We start from the raw sequence: 18,945 nt of genomic DNA, 5'->3' as shown, positions 1-18,945 counted from the left end.
AACACATGAACTACCAGCAATGTTAGATAAAAAGCAGACAAAACTTATGTGGATGCAGAACTAACAAAGAAATTTTCGAAACCAGATACAATGACATTTACAACAGAAATTATAAATGGTGAACCAGCAACTCCATTTGAATTTGTTAGAGGTCTTCAACCGGATACTTTTGAATTTTTCTTGGATAATTCTATTGAACTAACATTACATTATAAAAGTGGAACAAATGCAACATTTCATCCGGGAGATACATTCCAAATGGTATTTAATGACATAAGTTCTTTAGAATATGTTTATAGAGTTATGAGCATATATGATTTAATATATCCTATAGGAGCTGTTTATACGTCTATGAATCCAATAAATCCAAACACTTTATTTGGTGGTAGATGGTATGAAATAGTTGACAGTTTTCCATTCTACACTAATACGCAGTCAATGAAGATGGGAGGTTCAAAGAAAATAGGTATTGAAAACCTTCCTTCACATATGCATAGGTTCAGTGGAAGAACATCTGTGGAAGGAAACCATTCACATTCAATAACAAAAAGAGGTTATACAAATCTTGCAGCGGGTTCGGATAGACAGGGAATGCATAGATATGATATTTCAACTGACCCAGTAGATTCAAGCACAGGTATTTTCTGTGGAACCGCAGGAAATCATACACATGTTGTAGCTGGTATTACAGACCCAGCAGGTAATGGAAAAGATTATATGCCTCCTTATATAACAATGCACGCTTGGATACGAGTTGGTTAAACCTCTTTAACTTTACATAAATGAGCTTGAAAGAAGTATTCGAACAACATCCATGGAGGTCATTTAAGAAGTTCAATGAAGCTGCAAAGAGTGGGGATTTACTAACAGAGCTGAAGTGAAAAGGTTCTTTGACAAAAATGTTGTACATCAAACAAAAATAAACCCTTACGACTACTTTTTACCAATTTACTCCAACACTCCTGACGCATACCAATTTGACACTCTCATTCAAAGCAGAAAAGGAGGACATAAACCATTCCTCATCTTCATAAATGTTAACACTCGTAAAGCATATGCATATCCAATGAAAATAAAGGAACTCGTGAAGTGTTAAGAGTTTTACAAAAGTTTTGTAGCAGAACATAACCCAAGTACTTTAACATCAGACCAAGACAGTGCATACCTCAGCAATGAAATCACAGAATTTCTCATTAAGCATAACATAACTCACTACACTACTGAAGACCATAACCATAACATACTCGGCATCATAAACCGCTTCATAAGGACTCTCAGAGATTTAAACCAAGAGCGAGACTTTACCGAAGAAACAATGAAACATTTTCTCGAAGTATATAATTCCTCAACACATTCTACAACAGGACATACACCAAATTCAATGACACAACAACAGAGAGAAAAGTATATACAAAAGAAACGAAGCCAAACACAAAATATCAGAAATTCAACACAATTTACCCTCATTCCTGGTACAAAAGTTCGTGTAGTTCTTGACGACAAACCGTTGACAAAGAAACGTTTAAGGTTAAGTCGAAACTATTATATCGTAGACTCTACGCAAGGTAATGGATATCTTATAAAAGCTGCGACGACTCTATTGCGTTTTATCCTCGACATAAATTAGTCGAAAGTAGTAATGGCAAAACTTGCTGAAACCTAAGACGAAGCAAAGCGAGGAGTGGTTATTGAAATACTTGGCTATAACACAAACGATGACACTTATAAAGTAAGATATGAAGGAGGCGTTGAAGATGTTATACCATCTAAGAACTTGAGAGAGTCGAAGCCAACACATCTGGGACCATTAGAGAAATTTGCCTTTGTTCTTATTGTTTTCAGAACAAGTGACCCAACGTAAATTTTCAAGTCTATTGTCATTTCTTATATGGTTTAGGATGTCTAAAAGGGTAAATTGTTAGGGTTCGTATAAAATGATGTTGTCATGCGACAATATGTTTAAAATATTTTTTTCCACTCATACTCATCATAGCATATCCTCATTCGCTCACATGGAGTGATTTGATTTCTCAAGGTGGTGTTTGAATCTCTTTTAGTTATTTAATTTCTTATACAATTCTTTCGATATGATTACTACGCAGTAAAAAATTGAAAATGGAAGATAAGGGCCATAATAATGCTTCTAAATCCGTGTTTGTTTTATGTTTAACATATGAATGATATATTTTAAACATGTAGTTATCATATACATAAGCTTAAATAATCATGTATAAGTTACATACCATATTTAGGAATATTGTAAATAGTTTGTCAGAACTTTTTGTTATTGATTGTCCTTTCAATAATTTGGTTGAGATATAATTAAGGTTAATTTTTACTTGAGCACTTTTCGTCTTAGCTTTTGAATTAAAAAAAGGTGTTCTAAATTGATTCTAGTTAAACGAAAAATTTAACTGCGTCTGTATGATTTATCGATGAATTAATCGCAAGCATCGAGCCTTATGAAATTCCTTCTCCCAATCCGGAAATATTTTGTTGAATTATGGGGTGTTTCAGGCATAGGAACTGGTTCGAACGGTGCATACGTGCAAAGGGTATATTAAATTTGATAAATCTATAAAATTATTCTTCATGTCGGATCTAAAATATTATTCTGGTGCAACTCTTCCGTCTTATGGTGGCGGAGGTCCAGGCCAATTTTCTGGCGGCGGATCATCTGAATATACGCCTTGACCAGGCGATTTTGGAGATTTCAACGGTTGAAAAGTCGAATAATGGTTGCTGCTGGTGAAGGTCTCAGGATGGTAGCACTCATTGTGAAATGCATTTTATGAGGATGCTGGGGTGCTGGAGGCGGCTATTGGATTTAACAGCACATATGAGCATGGTCTTGGCGCCACTCAGATATCAGGAGGAACCCGGAAAAGGTCTTGCCGGACTTTTGGATTTGGAGTTGGAAATCAAATAGTAAATAGAACCTCAGGAGATAATGATGGGAATGCTGGCGGTGGTGGTGGGTATTTCGGAGGTGGAAACTCCGAAATACCTCAACATTGTGGCGGTGGAGGGGGAAGCTCCTTCATTAGGGTTATAAAGATTGTATTGCCATAATTCTAATTCTTCAACGAAAAGTGACATTAAATTTCTAATTCATTTGATCCATCAATTCACTACAGGCGTTATAAGTTCACAGACGCAGTAATGATTGATGGTAAACATCTATGCAAGTCCACATGTGTGCACTGAGGTTGGCCATTCAGGGATGGCTACATTAAGAATTACCCAATTTGAAACAAATTATGTGAGTTATGTTCTCAAAAGTATTCTATGAATATCTTTAGTTATTTTATACTTCTTATCAATTGAATCATAAACACACTTTCAATAAATTTGACATTTGAATATTTGTATGTGAACTTATAGATGATTATTTAAGCTTTGAGATTAGATGCATTAAAAATATATTGATTGATAAACAGAATAAATGATTTAGAACTATTTTATGAGCCTTTCAATATTCTTGTTCAGATTTATATAGTTTACGTTATCTTATATTGGCAAGTACTCTCAATATTTCCAGAGAGCAATTAAGTTATTTCATTTGTCAGCTTTTCATAATTGATTCTGACAAGAAAGTAGTTTTAATATAGAATGGTCCAAACGAAAAATTTAACTTTTCTATATGATTATCGAGGTATTAATGCAACACATTCAGAGCCTTATGAAATTTTCTTTCGCCAGGAAAATATTTGTTTGAATTATGGGACGTATCTGGTGGTGGAACTGCAGCTAACGGAGTTACGTGAAGAGGATATATTAAATTTGAGAAACCTATGAAATTTTATTATCTTCATGTCGGATCTCAATATCTATACTGGTGCAAAAACTTCCCATCTTATGGCGGGGAGGTCCAGCCAATTTTTTGGTGGCGGATGATCCGTCATCCGTTTGAACGCAGGCGATTTTGGAGATTTCAACGTTTGAAAAGTCGAATAATCGTTTTGCTGCTGTGCATGGTGTTGGTGATGGGCTTGTGTTGGATTTCAACAGCTCAATCCTGAGCATTGTCTTGGCGCTAATCAGAACATCGTGAGGACCTGGAAAGGTCTTGCTGGGCACTTTTGGTTTGGAGCTGGAAATCAAAATAGATTAGGAAACTATCGGAAACTGACGGAAATGGCGGTGGCGGATATTTTGGAGATGGAAACTCCGAATTACCCATTACTACGGCGGGTTTGAGGGGGAGCTCTTCATTAGCGGTTATAAAGGTTCGTGATCGCTATTTTGAGTTCCTCGACAAAAAGTGACATAAAATTTTCTAATTCAATCGATCCATCATTCATTACAGCGGTTATAAATTCACCGATGGATTGATGATTGATGGCAAAACATGCTATGCCAAGTCCACATTGGCGGCACCGAAACTGGCCATGGAGGAAATGGCTACATACGATTACTCAATTTGAAACAAATTTTGTGAGTTGTTCTCAAATGTATTCTATGAATATCTTTAGTTTTTATATCTTCAACACTTTCGATAAATTCGAAAAATGAAATACTGTCTGTAGTTTTAACTGAGATAACATGATTCATGGATATTATATCAGAGCTTTGTTTATTGATGTCCTTTCAATAATTCGTTGAGATGATACAATAAGGTTAATTTTTATTGAGCACTTTTCGTCTTAGCTTTTGATAAAAAAGTTTTCTAAATTGATTCTAAGTTAAAACGAAAAATTTAACTGCTCTGTTTGATTATCGAGGAATTAATGCAACGGCATTTCGGAGCCTTATGAAATTCTTCTCCAATCCGGAAATATTTGTTTGAATTATGGGGTGCTTCAGGCATAGGAACTGGATCGAACGGTGCATACGTCAAAGGGTATATTAAATTAGATAAATCTATAAAATTATATCTTCATGTCGGATCTAAATATTATTCTGGTGCAACTCTTCCGTTTATGGTGCGGAGGTCCAGGCCAATTTTCTGGCGGCGAGATCATCTGATATACGCCTTGAAACCAGGCGATTTTGGAGATTTACCGGTTTGATAAAGTCGAATAATCGTTGCTCTGGTGGCAGGGTCCTCAGGATGGTTACACTCATTGGAAATGCATTTTATGAGGATGCTGGTGGTGCTGGAGGCGGGGCTACTTGGATTTAAACAGCACATAATGAGCATGGTCTTGGCGCCACTCGGTATCAGGAGACCCGGAAAAGGTCTTGCCGGCACTTTTGGATTTGGAGCTGGAAATCAAATAGAATAGAATCGCTCAGGAGATAATGATGGGAATGCTGGCGGTGGTGGTGGTATTTCGGAGGTGGAAACTCCGAAATACCTCAACATTGTGGCGGTGGAGGGGGAAGCTCCTTCATTAGGGTTATAAAGATTGTATTGCCATTCTGAATTCTTCAACGAAAAGTGACATTAAATTTTCTGTATTCATTATTTGATCCATCAATTCACTCAGCGGTTATAATTACGCGAGACGCAGTAATGATTGATGGTAAAACATCTATGCCAAGTCCACATGGGGCACTGAGTTGCATCTTCAGGGAAGATGGCTACATACGAATTACACCAATTTGAAACAAATTATGTGAGTTGTTTCTCAAAGTATTTCTATGAATATCTTTAGTTATTTTTATACTTTCTTATCATTTGAATCATAAAACAACACTTTAATAAAATTTGACATTTGAATATTTGTATGTGAACTATAGATGATTATTTAAGCTTTGAATTAGATGCATAAAATATATTGATTGATAAACAGAATAAATGATTTAGAACTATTTTGATGCCCTTTCAATATTCTTTGTTCAGATTTTATATAGTTTTATCGTTATCTTTATATTGGCAAGTACTTCTCAAATATTTCCAGAAGCAATTAAGTTAATTTCATTTGTCACTTTTTCAATAATTGATTCTGACAAGAAAGTAGTTTTAAATATAGATAGGTTCAACAACGAAAATTTAACTTTTCTATATGATTATCGAAGGTATTAATGCAAGCACATTCAGAGCCTTATGAAATTTTCTTTCGCAGGAAAATATTTGTTTGAATTATGGGACGTATCTGGTGGTGGAACTGGCAGCTAACGGAGCTTACGTGAGAGATATATTAAATTTGAGAAACCTATAAATTTATATCTTCATGTCGGATCTCAATATTATACTGGTGCAGAAACTTCCATCTTATGGCGGCGGAGGTCCAGGCCAATTTTCTGGTGGCGGTATCATCCGTCATCCGTCTTGAACCAGGCGATTTTGGAGATTTCAACGGTTTGAAAAGTCGATAATCGTTGCTGCTGGTGCAGGGTGTTGGGATGGGCTGTTTGGATTCAACAGCTCATCTGAGCATTGTCTGGCGCTAATCAGACATCGTGAGACCTGGAAAGGTCTTGCTGCAACTTTTGGTTTTGGAGCTGGAAATCCAAATAGATTAGGAAACTATCGTGAAATGACGGAAATGGCGGTGGCGGATATTTTGGAGATGGAAACTCCGAATTACCCAATTACTACGGCGGTTGAGGGGGAGCTCTTCATTGCGGTTATAAAGGTTGTATCGCTATTTTTGAGTTCCCTCGACAAAAGTGACATAAAATTTTCTAATTCAATCGAGTCCATCATTCATTACAGCGTGTATAAATTCACCGATGGATTGATGAGTGATGGCAAAAACATCTATGCCAAGTCACATGGCGGCACCGAAACTGGCCATGAAGGAAATGGCTACATACGAATTACTCAATTTGAAACCAAATTTGTGAGTTGTTCTCAAAAGTATTCTATGAATATCTTTAGTTATTTATTCTTCAACACTTTCGATAAATTCGAAAAATGAAATACTGTCTGTAGTTTACTGATGATAACATGATTCATGGATATTATATCAGAACTTTGTTATTGATGTCCTTTCAATAATTCTGTTGAGATGATACAATAAGGTTAATTTTATTGAGCACTTTTCGTCGTAGCTTTTTGATAAAAAAGGTTTTCTAATTGATTCTAGATTAAAACGAAAATTTAACTGCTCTGTATGATTAATCGAGGAATTAATGCAACGCATTCGGAGCCTTATGAAATTCTTCTCCAATCCGGAAAATATTTGTTTGAATTATGGGTGCTTCAGGCATAGGAACTGGATCGAACGGTGCCAACGTCAAAGGTATATTAAATTTGATAAATCTATAAAATTATATCTTCATGTCGGATCTAAAATTATTCTGGTGCAACTCTTTGCCGTCTTATGGTGGCGGAGGTCCAGGCCAATTTTCTGGGCGGCGGATCATCTGATATACGCCTTGAACCAGGCGATTTTGGAGATTTCAACGGTTTGAAAAAAGTCGAATAATCGTTGCTGCTGGTGCAAGGGTCTCAGGATGGTACACTCATTGGAAATGCATTTTATGAGGATGCTGGTGGTGCTGGAGGCGGGCTACTTGGATTTAAACAGCACATATGAGCATGGTCTTGGCGCCACTCAGATATCAGGAGGACCCCGGAAAAGGTCTTGCCGGCACTTTTGGATTTGGAGCTGGAAATCCAAATAGAAATAGAATCCTCAGGAGATAATGGATGGGAATGCTGGCGGTGGTGGTGGGTATTTCGAGTGGAAACTCCGAAATACCTCAACATTGTGGCGGTGAGGGGGAAGCTCCTTCATTAGCGGTTATAAAGATTTGTATTGCCATTCTATATTCTTCAACGAAAAGTGACATTAAATTTTCTAATTCATTTGATCCATCAATTCACTACAGCGGTTATAAGTTCACAGACGCAGTAAATGATTGATGGTAAAACATCTATGCAAGTCCACATGGTGGCACTGAGGTTGGCCATTCAGGAATGGCTACTACGAATTACCCAATTTGAAACAAATTATGTGAGTTTGTTCTCAAAAGTTATTCTATGAATATTTTAGTTATTTTATACTTCTTAAATCATTGAATCATAAACAACACTTTCAATCATAATTTGACATTTGAATATTTGTATGTTGAAACTTATAATGATTATTTAAGCTTATGAATTAGATGCATAAAATATATTGATTGATAAACAGAATAAATGATTAGAACTATTATTGATGCCTTTCAATATTCCATTGTTCAGATTTAATATATTTTACGTTATCTTATATTGGCAAGTACTCTCAATATTTCCAGAGAGCAATTAAGTTTAATTTCATTTGTCACTTTTTCATAATTGATTCTGACAAAGAAAGTAGTTTTAAATATAGAACGGTTCAAACGAAAAATTTAACTTTTCTATAATGATTATCGAGGTATATATGCAACACATTCAGAGCCTTATGAAATTTTTCTTTGGCCAGGAAAATATTTGTTTGAATTATTGGGACGTATCTGGTGGTGGAACTGCAGCTAACGGAGCTTACGTGAGAGGATATATTAAATTTGAGAAACCTATAATTTATATCTTCATGTCGGATCTCAAATCTATACTGGTGCAAAAACTTCCATCTTTAGGCGGCGGAGGTCCAGGCCAATTTTCTGGTGGGGATCATCCGTCATCCGTCTTGAACCAGGCGATTTTATGGAATTTCAACGGTTTGAAAAGTCGAATAAAGTCGTTGCTGCTGCGTGCAGGTGTTGGTGATGGGCTGTTTGGATTCAACAAGCTCATCTGAGCATTGTCTTGGCGCTAATCAGACATCGTGAGGACCTGGAAAGGTCTTGCTGGCACTTTTGGTTTTGAGCTGGAATCCAAATAGATTAGGAAACTATCGTGAAAATACGCGAAATGGCGGTGGCGGATATTTTGGGGAGATGGAAACCTCCGAATTACCCAATTACTACGCGGGCGGTTGAGGGGGAGCTCCTTCATTAAGCGGTTATAAGGTTGTATCGCTATTTTTTGAGTTCCTCGACAAAAAGTGACATAAAATTTTTCTAATTCAATCAATCCATCAAATTCATTACAGCGGTTATAAATTCACCGATGATTGATGATGATGGCAAAACATCTATGCCAAGTCCACATGGCGGCACCGAAACTGGCCATGAAGGAAATGGCTACATACGAATTACTCAATTTGAAACAAATTTTTGTGAGTTGTTCTAACAAAGTATTCTGATGAATTTCTTTAGTTATTTATATCTTCAAACACTTTCGATAAATTCGAAAAATGAAATACTGTCTGTAGTTTTACTGATGATACATGATTCATGGATATTATATCAAGACTTTGTTATTGATGTCCTTTCAATAATTCTGTTGAGATGATACAATAAGGTTAATTTTATTGAGCACTTTTCGTCTTAGCTTTTGATAAAGGTTTTCTAAATTGATTCTAAGTTAAAACGAAAAATTTAACTGCTCTGTATGATTAATCGAGGATTAATTGCAACGCATTCGGAGCCTTATTGAAATTCTTCTCCAATCCGGAAAATATTTGTTTGAATTATGGGGTGCTTCAGGCATAGGAAACTGGATCGAACGGTGCATTACGTCAAAGGGTATATTAAATTTGATAAATCTATAAATTATATTCTCAGTCGGATCTAAATATTATTCTGGTGCCAACTCTTCCGTCTATATGGTGGCGGAGGTCCAGGCCAATTTTCTGGCGGCGATCATCTGATATACGCCTTGAACCAGGCGATTTTGGAGATTTCAACGGTTTGAAAAGTCGAATAATCGTTGCTGCTGGTGCAGGGTCTCAGGATGGTACACTCATTGAAAATGCAATTTTATGAGGATGCTGGTGGGCTGGAGGCGGGCTACTTGGATTTAACGAGCACATATGGCATGGTCTTGGCGCCACTCAGATATCAGGAGGACCCGGAAAAGGTCTTGCCGGCACTTTTTGGATTTGGAGCTGGAAATCAAATAGAAATAGAATCCTCAGGAGATAATGATGGGAATGCTGGCGGTGGTGTGGGTATTTCGGAGGTGGAAAACTCCGAATACCTCAACATGTTGGCGGTGGAGGGGGAAGCTCCTTCATTAGCGTTATAAAGATTGTATTGCCATTCTGAATTCTTCAACGAAAAGTGACATTAAATTTTCTAAATTCATTTGATCCATCATTCACTACAGCGGTTATAAGTTCACAGACCGCAGTAATGATTGATGGAAACATCTTATGCCAAGTCCACTGGTGGCACTGAGGTTGGCCATTCAGGGAATGCTACATACGAATTACCCAATTTGAAACAAATTATGTGAGTTGTTCTCAAAAGTATTCTATGAATATCTTTAGTTTTATTTTAATACTTCTATCATTGAATCATAAACACACTTTCAATAAATTTGACATTTGAATATTTGTATGTGAACTTATAGATGATTATTTAAGCTTTGAATTAGATGCATAAAATAATATTGATTGTAAACAGAATAAAATGATTTAGAACTATTATTGATGCCTTTCAATATTCTTGTTCAGATTTATATAGTTTTACGTTATCTTATATGGCAAAGTACTCTCAATATTTCCAGAGAGCAATTAAGTTAATTTCATTTGTCACTTTTCATAATTGATTCTGACAAGAAAGTAGTTTTAAATATAGATAGGTTCAAACGAAAAAATTTAACTTTTCTATATGATTATCGAGGTATTAATGCAAACACATTCAGAGCCTTATGAATTTTCTTTCGGCCAGGAAATATTTGTTTGAATTATGGGACGTATCTGGTGGTGGAACTGCAGCTAAACGGAGCTTAACGTGAGAGGATATATTAAATTTGAGAACCCTATAAATTTATATCTTCATGTCGGATCTCAATATTATACTGTGCAAAACTTCCATCTTATGGCGGCGGAGGTCCAGGCCAATTTTCTGGTGGCGGATCATCCGTCATCCGTCTTGAACCAGGCGATTTTGGAGATTTCAACGGTTTGAAAAAGTCGAATAATCGTTGCTGCTGGTGCAAGGTGTTTGGTGATGGCTGTTTGGAATTCAACAGCTCATCTGAGCATTGTCTTGGCGCTAATCAGACATCGTGAGGACCTGGAAAGGTCTTGCTGGCACTTTTGGTTTTGGAGCTGGAATCCAAATAGATTAGGAAACTATCGTGAAAATGACGGAAATGGCGGTGGCGGATATTTTGGAGATGGAAACTCCGAAATTACCCAATTAACTACGGCGGTTGAGGGGGAGTCCTTCATTAGCGTTATAAAGGTTGTATCGCTATTTTGAGTTCCTCGACAAAAAAGTGACATAAAATTTTCTAATTCAATCGATCCTATCAATTCATTACAGCGGTTATAAATTTCACCGATGGATTGATGATGAATGGAAACATCTATGCCAAGTCAACATGGCGGCACCGAACTGGCCATGAAGGAAATGGCTACATACGAATTACTCAATTTGAAACAAATTTGTGTGAGTTGTTCTCAAAAAGTATTCTATGAATATCTTTAGTTATTTTATATCTTCAACACTTTCGATAAAATTCGAAAAATGAAATACTGTCTGTAGTTTTACTGATGATAACATGATTCATGGATTATTATATCAGAACTTTGTTATTGATGTCCTTGTCAATAATTCTGTTGAAGATGATACAATAAGGTTAATTTTATGAGCACTTTTCGTCTTAGCTTTTGATAAAAAAGTTTTCTAAATTGATTCTAAGTTAAAACGAAAAATTTAAACTGCTCTGTATGATTATGAGGAATTAATGCAACGCATTCGGAGCTTATGAAATTCTTCTCCAATCCGGAAAATATTTGTTTGAATTATGGGTGCTTCAGGCATAGGAACTGGATCGACGGTGCATACGTCAAAGGGTATATTAAATTTGATAAATCTATAAAATTATATCTTCATGTCTGATCTAAAATATTATTCTGGTGCAACTCTTCCGTCTTATGGTGGCGGAGGTCCAGGCCAATTTTCTGGCGCGGATCATCTGATATACGCTTGAACCAGCGATTTTGGGATTTCAACGGTTGAAAAGTCGAATAATTCGTTGCTGCTGGTGCAGGTGTCCTCAGGATGGTACACTCATTGGAAATGCATTTTATGAGGATCCTGGTGGTGCTGGAGCGGGCTACTTTGGATTTAACAGCACATATGAGCATGGTCTTGGCGCCACTCAGATATCAGGAGGACCCGGAAAAGGTCTGGCCGGCACTTTTTGGAATTTGGAGCTGAAATCCAAATAGAATAGAATCCTCAGGAGATAATGATGGGAATGCTGGCGTGGTGGTGGGTATGTTCGGAGGTGGAAACTCGAAATATACCTCAACATTGTGGCGGTGGTAGGGGGAAGCTCCTTCATTAGCGGTTATAAAGATTGTAATTGCCATTCTGAATTCTTCAAACGAAAAGTGACATTAAAATTTCTAATTCATTTGATCCATCAATTCACTACAGCGGTTATAAGTTCACAGACGCAGTAATGATTGATGGTAAAACATCTATGCCAAGTTCCACATGGTGGCACTGAGGTTGGCCATTCAGGGAATGGCTACATACGAATTTACCAATTTGAAACAATTATGTGAGTTGTTTCCAAAAGTATTTATGAATATCTTTAGTTATTTTATACGTTCTTATCATTGAATCATAAACAACACTTTCAATAAATTTGACATTTGAATATTTGTATGTGACTTATAGATGATTATTTAAGCTTTGAATTAGATGCATAAAATATATTGATTGATAAACAGAATAAATGATTTAGAATATTATTGATGCCCTTTTCAATATTGCTTGGTTCAGATTTATATAGTTTACGTTATCTTATATTTGGCAAGTACTCTCAATATTTCCAGAGAGCAATTAAAGTTAATTTCATTTGTCACTTTTCATAATTGATTCTGACAAGAAAGTAGTTTTAAAATATAAGATAGGTTTCAAAACGAAAAAATTTAACTTTTCTATTGATTATCGAAGGTATTAATGCAACACATTCAGAAGCCTATGAAATTTTCTTTCGGCCAGAAAATATTTGTTTGATTATGGATGACGTATCTGGTGGTGGAACTGCAGCTACGGAGCTTACGTGAGAGGATATATAAATTTGAGAAAACCTATAAATTTATCTCTTCATGTCGGATCTCAATATTATACTGGTGACAAAACTTCCATCTTATGGCGGCGAGGTCCAGGCCAATTTTCTGGTGGCGGATCATCCGTCATCCGTCTTGAACCAGGCGATTTTGGAGATTTCAACGGTTGAAAAGTCGAATAGATCGTTGCTGCTGGTGCAGGTGTTGGTGATGGGCTGTTTGGATTCAACAGCTCATCTGAGCATTGTCTTGGCGCTAATCAGACATCGTGAGGACCTGGAAAGGCTTTGCTGGCAACTTTTGTTTTTGAGCTGGAAATCCAAATAGATTAGGAAACTATCGTGAAAATGACGGAAATGGCGGTGGCGGATATTTTTGGAGATGGAACCTCCGAATACCCAATTACTACGGGCGTTGAGGGGGAGCTCCTTCATTAGCGTTATAAAGGTTGTATCGCTATTTTGAGTTCCCTCGACAAAAAAGTGACATAAAATTTTCTAATTCATCGATCCATCAATTCATTACAGCGGTTATTAAATTCACCGATGGATTGATGATTGATGGCAAAACATCTATGCCAAGTCCAGCATGGCGGCACCGAAAACTGGCATGAAGGAAATGGCTACATACGAATTACTCATTTGAAACAAATTTTGTGAGTTGTTCTCAAAAGTATTCTATGAATATCTTAGTTATTTATACTCTTCAACACTTTCGATAAATTCGAAAAATGAAATACTGTCCTGTAGTTTTACTGATGATAAATGATTCATGGATATTATATCAGAACTTTGTTTATTGATGTCTTTCAATAATTCTGTTGAGATGATACAAAGGTTAATTTTATTGAGCACTTTTCGTCTTAGCTTTTGATAAAAAAGGTTTCTAAATTGATTCTAAGTTAAAAACGAAAATTTAACTGCTCTGTATGATTATTCGAGGAATTAATGCAACGCATTCGGAGCTCATATGAATTCTTCTCCAATCCGAAAATTTTGTTTGAATTATGGGTGCTTCAGGCATAGGAACTGGATCGAACGGTGCATACGTCAAAGGGTATATTAAATTTGATAAATCTATTAAAATTATATCTTCATGTCGGATCTAATATATATTCTGGTGCAACTCTTCCGTCTTATGGTGGCGGAGGTCCAGGCCAATTTTCTGGCGGCGGATCATCTGATATACGCCTTGAACCAGGCGATTTGGAGTTTCAACGGTTTGAAAAAGTCGAATATCGTTGCTGCTGGTGCAGGGTCTCAGGATGGTACCTCATTGAAATGCATTTTATGAGGATGCTGGTGGTGCTGGAGGCGGGCTACTTGGATTTAACGGCACATATGAGCTGGTCTTGGCGCCACTCAGATATCAGGAGGACCCGGAAAAGGTCTTGCCGGCACTTTTGGATTTGGAGCTGGAAATCCAAATAGAATAGAATCCTCAGGAGATAATGATGGAATGCTGGCGGTGGTGGTGGGTATTTCGGAGGTGGAAACTCCGAAATACTCAACATTGTAGGCGGTGGAGGGGGAAGCTCCTCATTAGCGTTATAAAGATTGTATTGCCATTCTGAATTCTTCAACGAAAAAGTGACATATAATTTTCTAATTCATTTGATCCATCAATTCACTACAGCGGTTATAAGTTCAACGAGCAGTAATGATTATGGTAAATACATCTTATGGCCAAGTCCAGCATGTCACTGAGGTTCGCATTCAGGGAATGGTACATACGAATTACCAATTTGAAACAAATTAGTGAGTTGTTCTCAAAGTATTCTATGAATATCTTTAGTTATTTTATACTTTTATCATTGAATCATAAACAACACTTTCAATAAATTTTGACATTTGAAATTATTTGTAGTGAACTTAATAGATATTATTTAAGCTTTGAATTAGATGCAATAAAATATATTGATTGATAACAGATAAATATTTTAGAACTATTATTGATGCCCTTTCATATTCTTGCTTCAGATTTATATAGTTTACGTTTATCTTATATTGGCAAGTACCTCAATTTTCCAGAGGAAGCAATTAAGTTAATTTCATTTGTCACTTTCATAATTGATTCTGACAAGAAGTAAGTTTAAATATAGATATGGTCTCAAACGAAAAATTTAACTTTTCTATATGATTATCGAGGTATTAATGCAACACCATTCAGAGCCTTATGAATTTCTATTCGGCCAGGAAAATATTTGTTTGATTTAGGGACGTATCTTGGTGGTGGAACTGCAGCTAACGGAGCTTACGTGAAGAGGATATATTAAATTAGAGAAACCTATAAATTTATATCTTCATTGTCGGATCTCAATATTATAGCTGTGCAAAACTTCCATCTTATGGCGGCGGAGGTCCAGGCCCAATTTTCTGGTGGCGGATCATCGTCATCCGTCTGAACCAGGCGATTTTGGAGATTTCACACGGTTTTGAAAAGTCGAATAATCGTTGCTGCTGGTGCAGGTGTTGGTGATGGGCTGTTTGGATTCAACAGCTCATCTGAGCATTGTCTTGGCGCTAATCAGACATCGTGAGGACCTGGAAAGGTCTTGCTGGCACTTTTGGTTTTGAGAGCTGGAAATTCCAAATAGATTAGGAACTATCGTGAAAATGACGGAAATGGCGGTGGCGGATATTTTGGAGATGGAAACTCCGAATTACCCAATTAACTACGGCGGTTGAGGGGGAGCTCCTTCATTAGCGGTTATAAAGGTTGTATCGCTATTTTGAGTTCCTCGACAAAAAGTGACATAAAATTTTCTAATTCAATCGATCCATCATTCATTACAGCGGTTATTAAATTCCACGATGGATTGATGATGATGGCAAAACACATCTATGCAAGTCCACATGGCGGCACCGAAACTGGCCATGAAGGAAATGGCTACATACGAGATTACTCAATTTTGAAACAAATTTTGTGAGTTGTTCTCAAAAGTATTCTATGAATATCTTTAGTTATTTATATCTTCAACACTTTCGATAAATTCGAAAATGAAATACTGTCTGTAGTTTTACTGATGATAACATGATTCATGGATATTATATCAGAACTTGTTATTGATGTCACTTTCAATAATTCTGTTGAGATGATACAATAAGGTTAATTTTATTGAGCACTTTTCGTCTTAGCTTTTGATAAAAAGGTTTTCTAAATTGATTCTAAGTTAAAACGAAAAATTTTAACTGCTCTGTAATGATTATCGAGGAATTAAATGCAACGCATTCGGAGCCTTATGAAATTCTTCTCCAATCCGGAAAATATTTGTTTGAATTATGGGCGTGCTTCAGGCATAGGAACTGGATCGAAGGTGCATACGTCAAAGGTATATTAAATTGATAAATCTATAAAATTATATCTTCATGTCGGATTAAATTATTCATTCTGGTGCAACTCTTCGTCTTATGGTGGCGGAGGTCCAGGCCAATTTTCTGGCGGCGGATCATTGATATACGCCTTGAACCAGGCGATTTTGGATATTTTCAACGGTTTGAAAAGTCGATAATCGTTGCTGCTGTGCAGGTCTCAGGATGGTACAACTCATTGGAAATGCATTTTATGAGGATGCTGGTGGTGCTGGAGCGGGCTACTTTGATTTAACAGCACACATTGGAGCATGGTCTTGGCGCCATCAGATACAGGAGGACCCGGAAAAGGTCTTGCGGCACTTTTGATTTGGGCTGGAAATCCAAATAGAATAGAATCTCAGGAGATTAATGTGGGAATCTGGCGTGGTGGTGGTATTTCGGAGTGGAAACTCCGAAATACCTCAACATTGTGGCGGTGGAGGGGGAAGCTCCTTCATTAGCGGTTATAAAATTGTATTGCCATTCTTGATTCTTTCAACGAAAAGTGAACATTAAATTTTCTAATTCATTTGATCCATCAATTCACTACAGCGGTTATAAGTTCACAGACGCAGTAATGATTGATGGTAAAACATCTATGCCAAGTCCACATGGTGCACTGAGGTTGGCCATTCAGGCGAAATGGCTACATACGAATTACGCCAATTTGAAACAAAATTATGTGAGTTGTTCTCAAAAGTATTCTATGAATATCTTTAGTTATTTTATACTTCTTATCATTGATCATAAACAACACTTTCAATAAATTTGACATTTGAATATTGTATGTGAACTTATAGATGATTATTTAAGCTTTGAATTAAGATGCATAAAATATATTGATTGGATAAACAGAATAAATGATTTAGAACTATTATTGATGCCCTTTCATATTCTTGTTACAGATTTATATAGTTTCACGTTATCTTATATTGGCAAGTACTCTCACATATTTCCAAGAGCAATAAGTTAATTTCATTTGTCACTTTTCATATTGATTCTGACAAGAAAAGTAGTTTTAAATATAGATAGGTTCAAAGAAAAATTAACTTTTCTATATGATTATCGAGGTATTAATGCAACAACATTCAGAGCCTTATGAATTTTTTTCGCCAGGAAATATTTGTTTGAATTATGGGACGTATCTGGTGGTGGAACTGCAGCTAACGGAGCTTACGTGAGAGGAATATATTAAATTTGAGAAACTATAAATTTATATATCTTCATATGTCGGATCTCAATATTATACTGGTGCAAAACTTCATTTTGGCGGCGGAGGTCCAGGCATTTTCGGTGGCGGATCATCCGTCATCCGTCTTGACGCAGGCGATTTTGGAGATTTCAACGGTTTGAAAAGTCGAAATATCGTTGCTGCTGGTGCAGGTGTTGGTGATGGGCTGTTTGGATTCAACAGCTCATCTGAGCATTGTCTTGCGCTAATCAGAACTCGTTAGGACCTGGAAAGGTCTTGCTGGCCTTTTGGTTTTGGAGCTGGAAATCCAAATAGATTAGAACTATCGTGAAAATGACGGAAATGGCGGTGGCAGGATATTTTGGAGATGGAACTCCGAATTACCCAATTACTACGGCGGTTGAGGGGAGCTCCTTCATTAGCGGTTATAAGGTTGTATCGCTATTTTGAGTTCCTCGACAAAAAGTGACATAAAATTTTCTAATTCAATCAGATCCATCAATTCATTACAGCGGTTATAAATTCACCGATGGATTGATGATTGATGGCAAAACATCTATGCCAAGTCACATGGCGGCACCGAAACTGGCCATGAAGGAAATGGCTACATCGAATTACTCAATTTGAAAACAAATTTTGTGAGTTGTTCTCAAAAGTATTCTAATGAATATCTTTAGTTATTTATATCTTCACACTTTCGATAAATTCGAAAAATGAAATACTGTCTGTAGTTTTACTGATGATAACATGATTCATGGAATTATTATATCAGAACTTTGTTATTGATGTCCTTTCAATAATTCTGTTGGAAATACAAATTAAGGTTAATTCTTTATGAGCACTTTTCGTCTTAGCTTTTGATAAAAAAGGTTTCTAAATTGATTCTAAGTTAAAACGAAAATTTAACGCTCTTATGATTATCGAGGAATTAAATGCAACGCATTTCGGGCCTTTAGTGAAATTCTTCTCCAATCCGAAAATATTTGTTTGAATTATGGGGTGCTTCAGGCATAGGAACTGGATCGAACGGTGCATACGTCAAAGGGTATATTAAATTTGATAATCTATAAAATTATTCTTACGTCGGAATCTAAATATTATTCTGGTGCAACTCTTCCGTCTTATGGTGGCGGAGGTCAGGCCAATTTTCTGGCGGCGGTCATCTGATATACGCTTGAACCAGGCGATTTTGGAGATTTCAACGGTTTGGAAAAGTCGAATAATCGTTGCTGTGGCAGGGTCCTCAGGATGGTACTGCATTGAAATGCATTTTATGAGGATGCTGGTGTGCTCGGAGGCGGCTACTATGGATTTAACAGCACATATGAGCATGGTCTTTGGGCCACTCAGATATCAGGAGGACCCGGAAAGGTCTTGCCGGCACTTTTGGATTTGGAGCTGGAAATCCAAATGAATAGAATCCTCAGGCAGATAATGGATGGGG

General features: G+C 36.7%; 3 protein-coding genes and 1 pseudogene across 4 annotated transcripts, besides 1 other annotated feature; 3 read left to right on the top strand and 1 right to left on the bottom strand.

The window, feature by feature from the left end:
- Positions 1-1,816: part of a mobile genetic element that runs on past the window's edge.
- On the top strand, positions 352-762 carry TVAGG3_0500460 (ATP binding; the record flags this gene model as incomplete). The annotated part of the gene is made up of 1 exon (XM_051236575.1): positions 352-762. One exon carries the CDS (start codon positions 352-354, stop codon positions 760-762), a length of 411 nt encoding a protein of 136 aa, XP_051094399.1.
- TVAGG3_0500450 lies at positions 783-1,543 on the top strand (annotated as a pseudogene). Its single transcript has one exon. A coding segment is annotated over exon 1 (761 nt).
- A 1,976-nt stretch (positions 1,817-3,792) lies between the features above and the next one.
- TVAGG3_0500430 (uncharacterized protein) lies at positions 3,793-4,026 on the bottom strand (the record flags this gene model as incomplete). Its single annotated transcript, XM_051236574.1, has 1 exon — positions 3,793-4,026. One exon carries the CDS (start codon positions 4,024-4,026, stop codon positions 3,793-3,795), a length of 234 nt encoding a protein of 77 aa, XP_051094398.1.
- A 4,214-nt stretch (positions 4,027-8,240) lies between these two features.
- Positions 8,241-8,615, top strand: TVAGG3_0500420 (uncharacterized protein; the record flags this gene model as incomplete). The annotated part of the gene is made up of 1 exon (XM_051236573.1): positions 8,241-8,615. One exon carries the CDS (start codon positions 8,241-8,243, stop codon positions 8,613-8,615), a length of 375 nt encoding a protein of 124 aa, XP_051094397.1.
- Between the last annotated feature and the right edge of the window lie 10,330 nt (positions 8,616-18,945).

The sequence above is a fragment of the Trichomonas vaginalis genome, chromosome II, assembly GCF_026262505.1.
Source record: "Trichomonas vaginalis G3 chromosome II, whole genome shotgun sequence".
Taxonomy (NCBI): domain Eukaryota; phylum Parabasalia; order Trichomonadida; family Trichomonadidae; genus Trichomonas; species Trichomonas vaginalis.
Note: the sequence above shows the minus strand (reverse complement) of the source record. Positions and strands in the feature narration are given on the sequence as shown.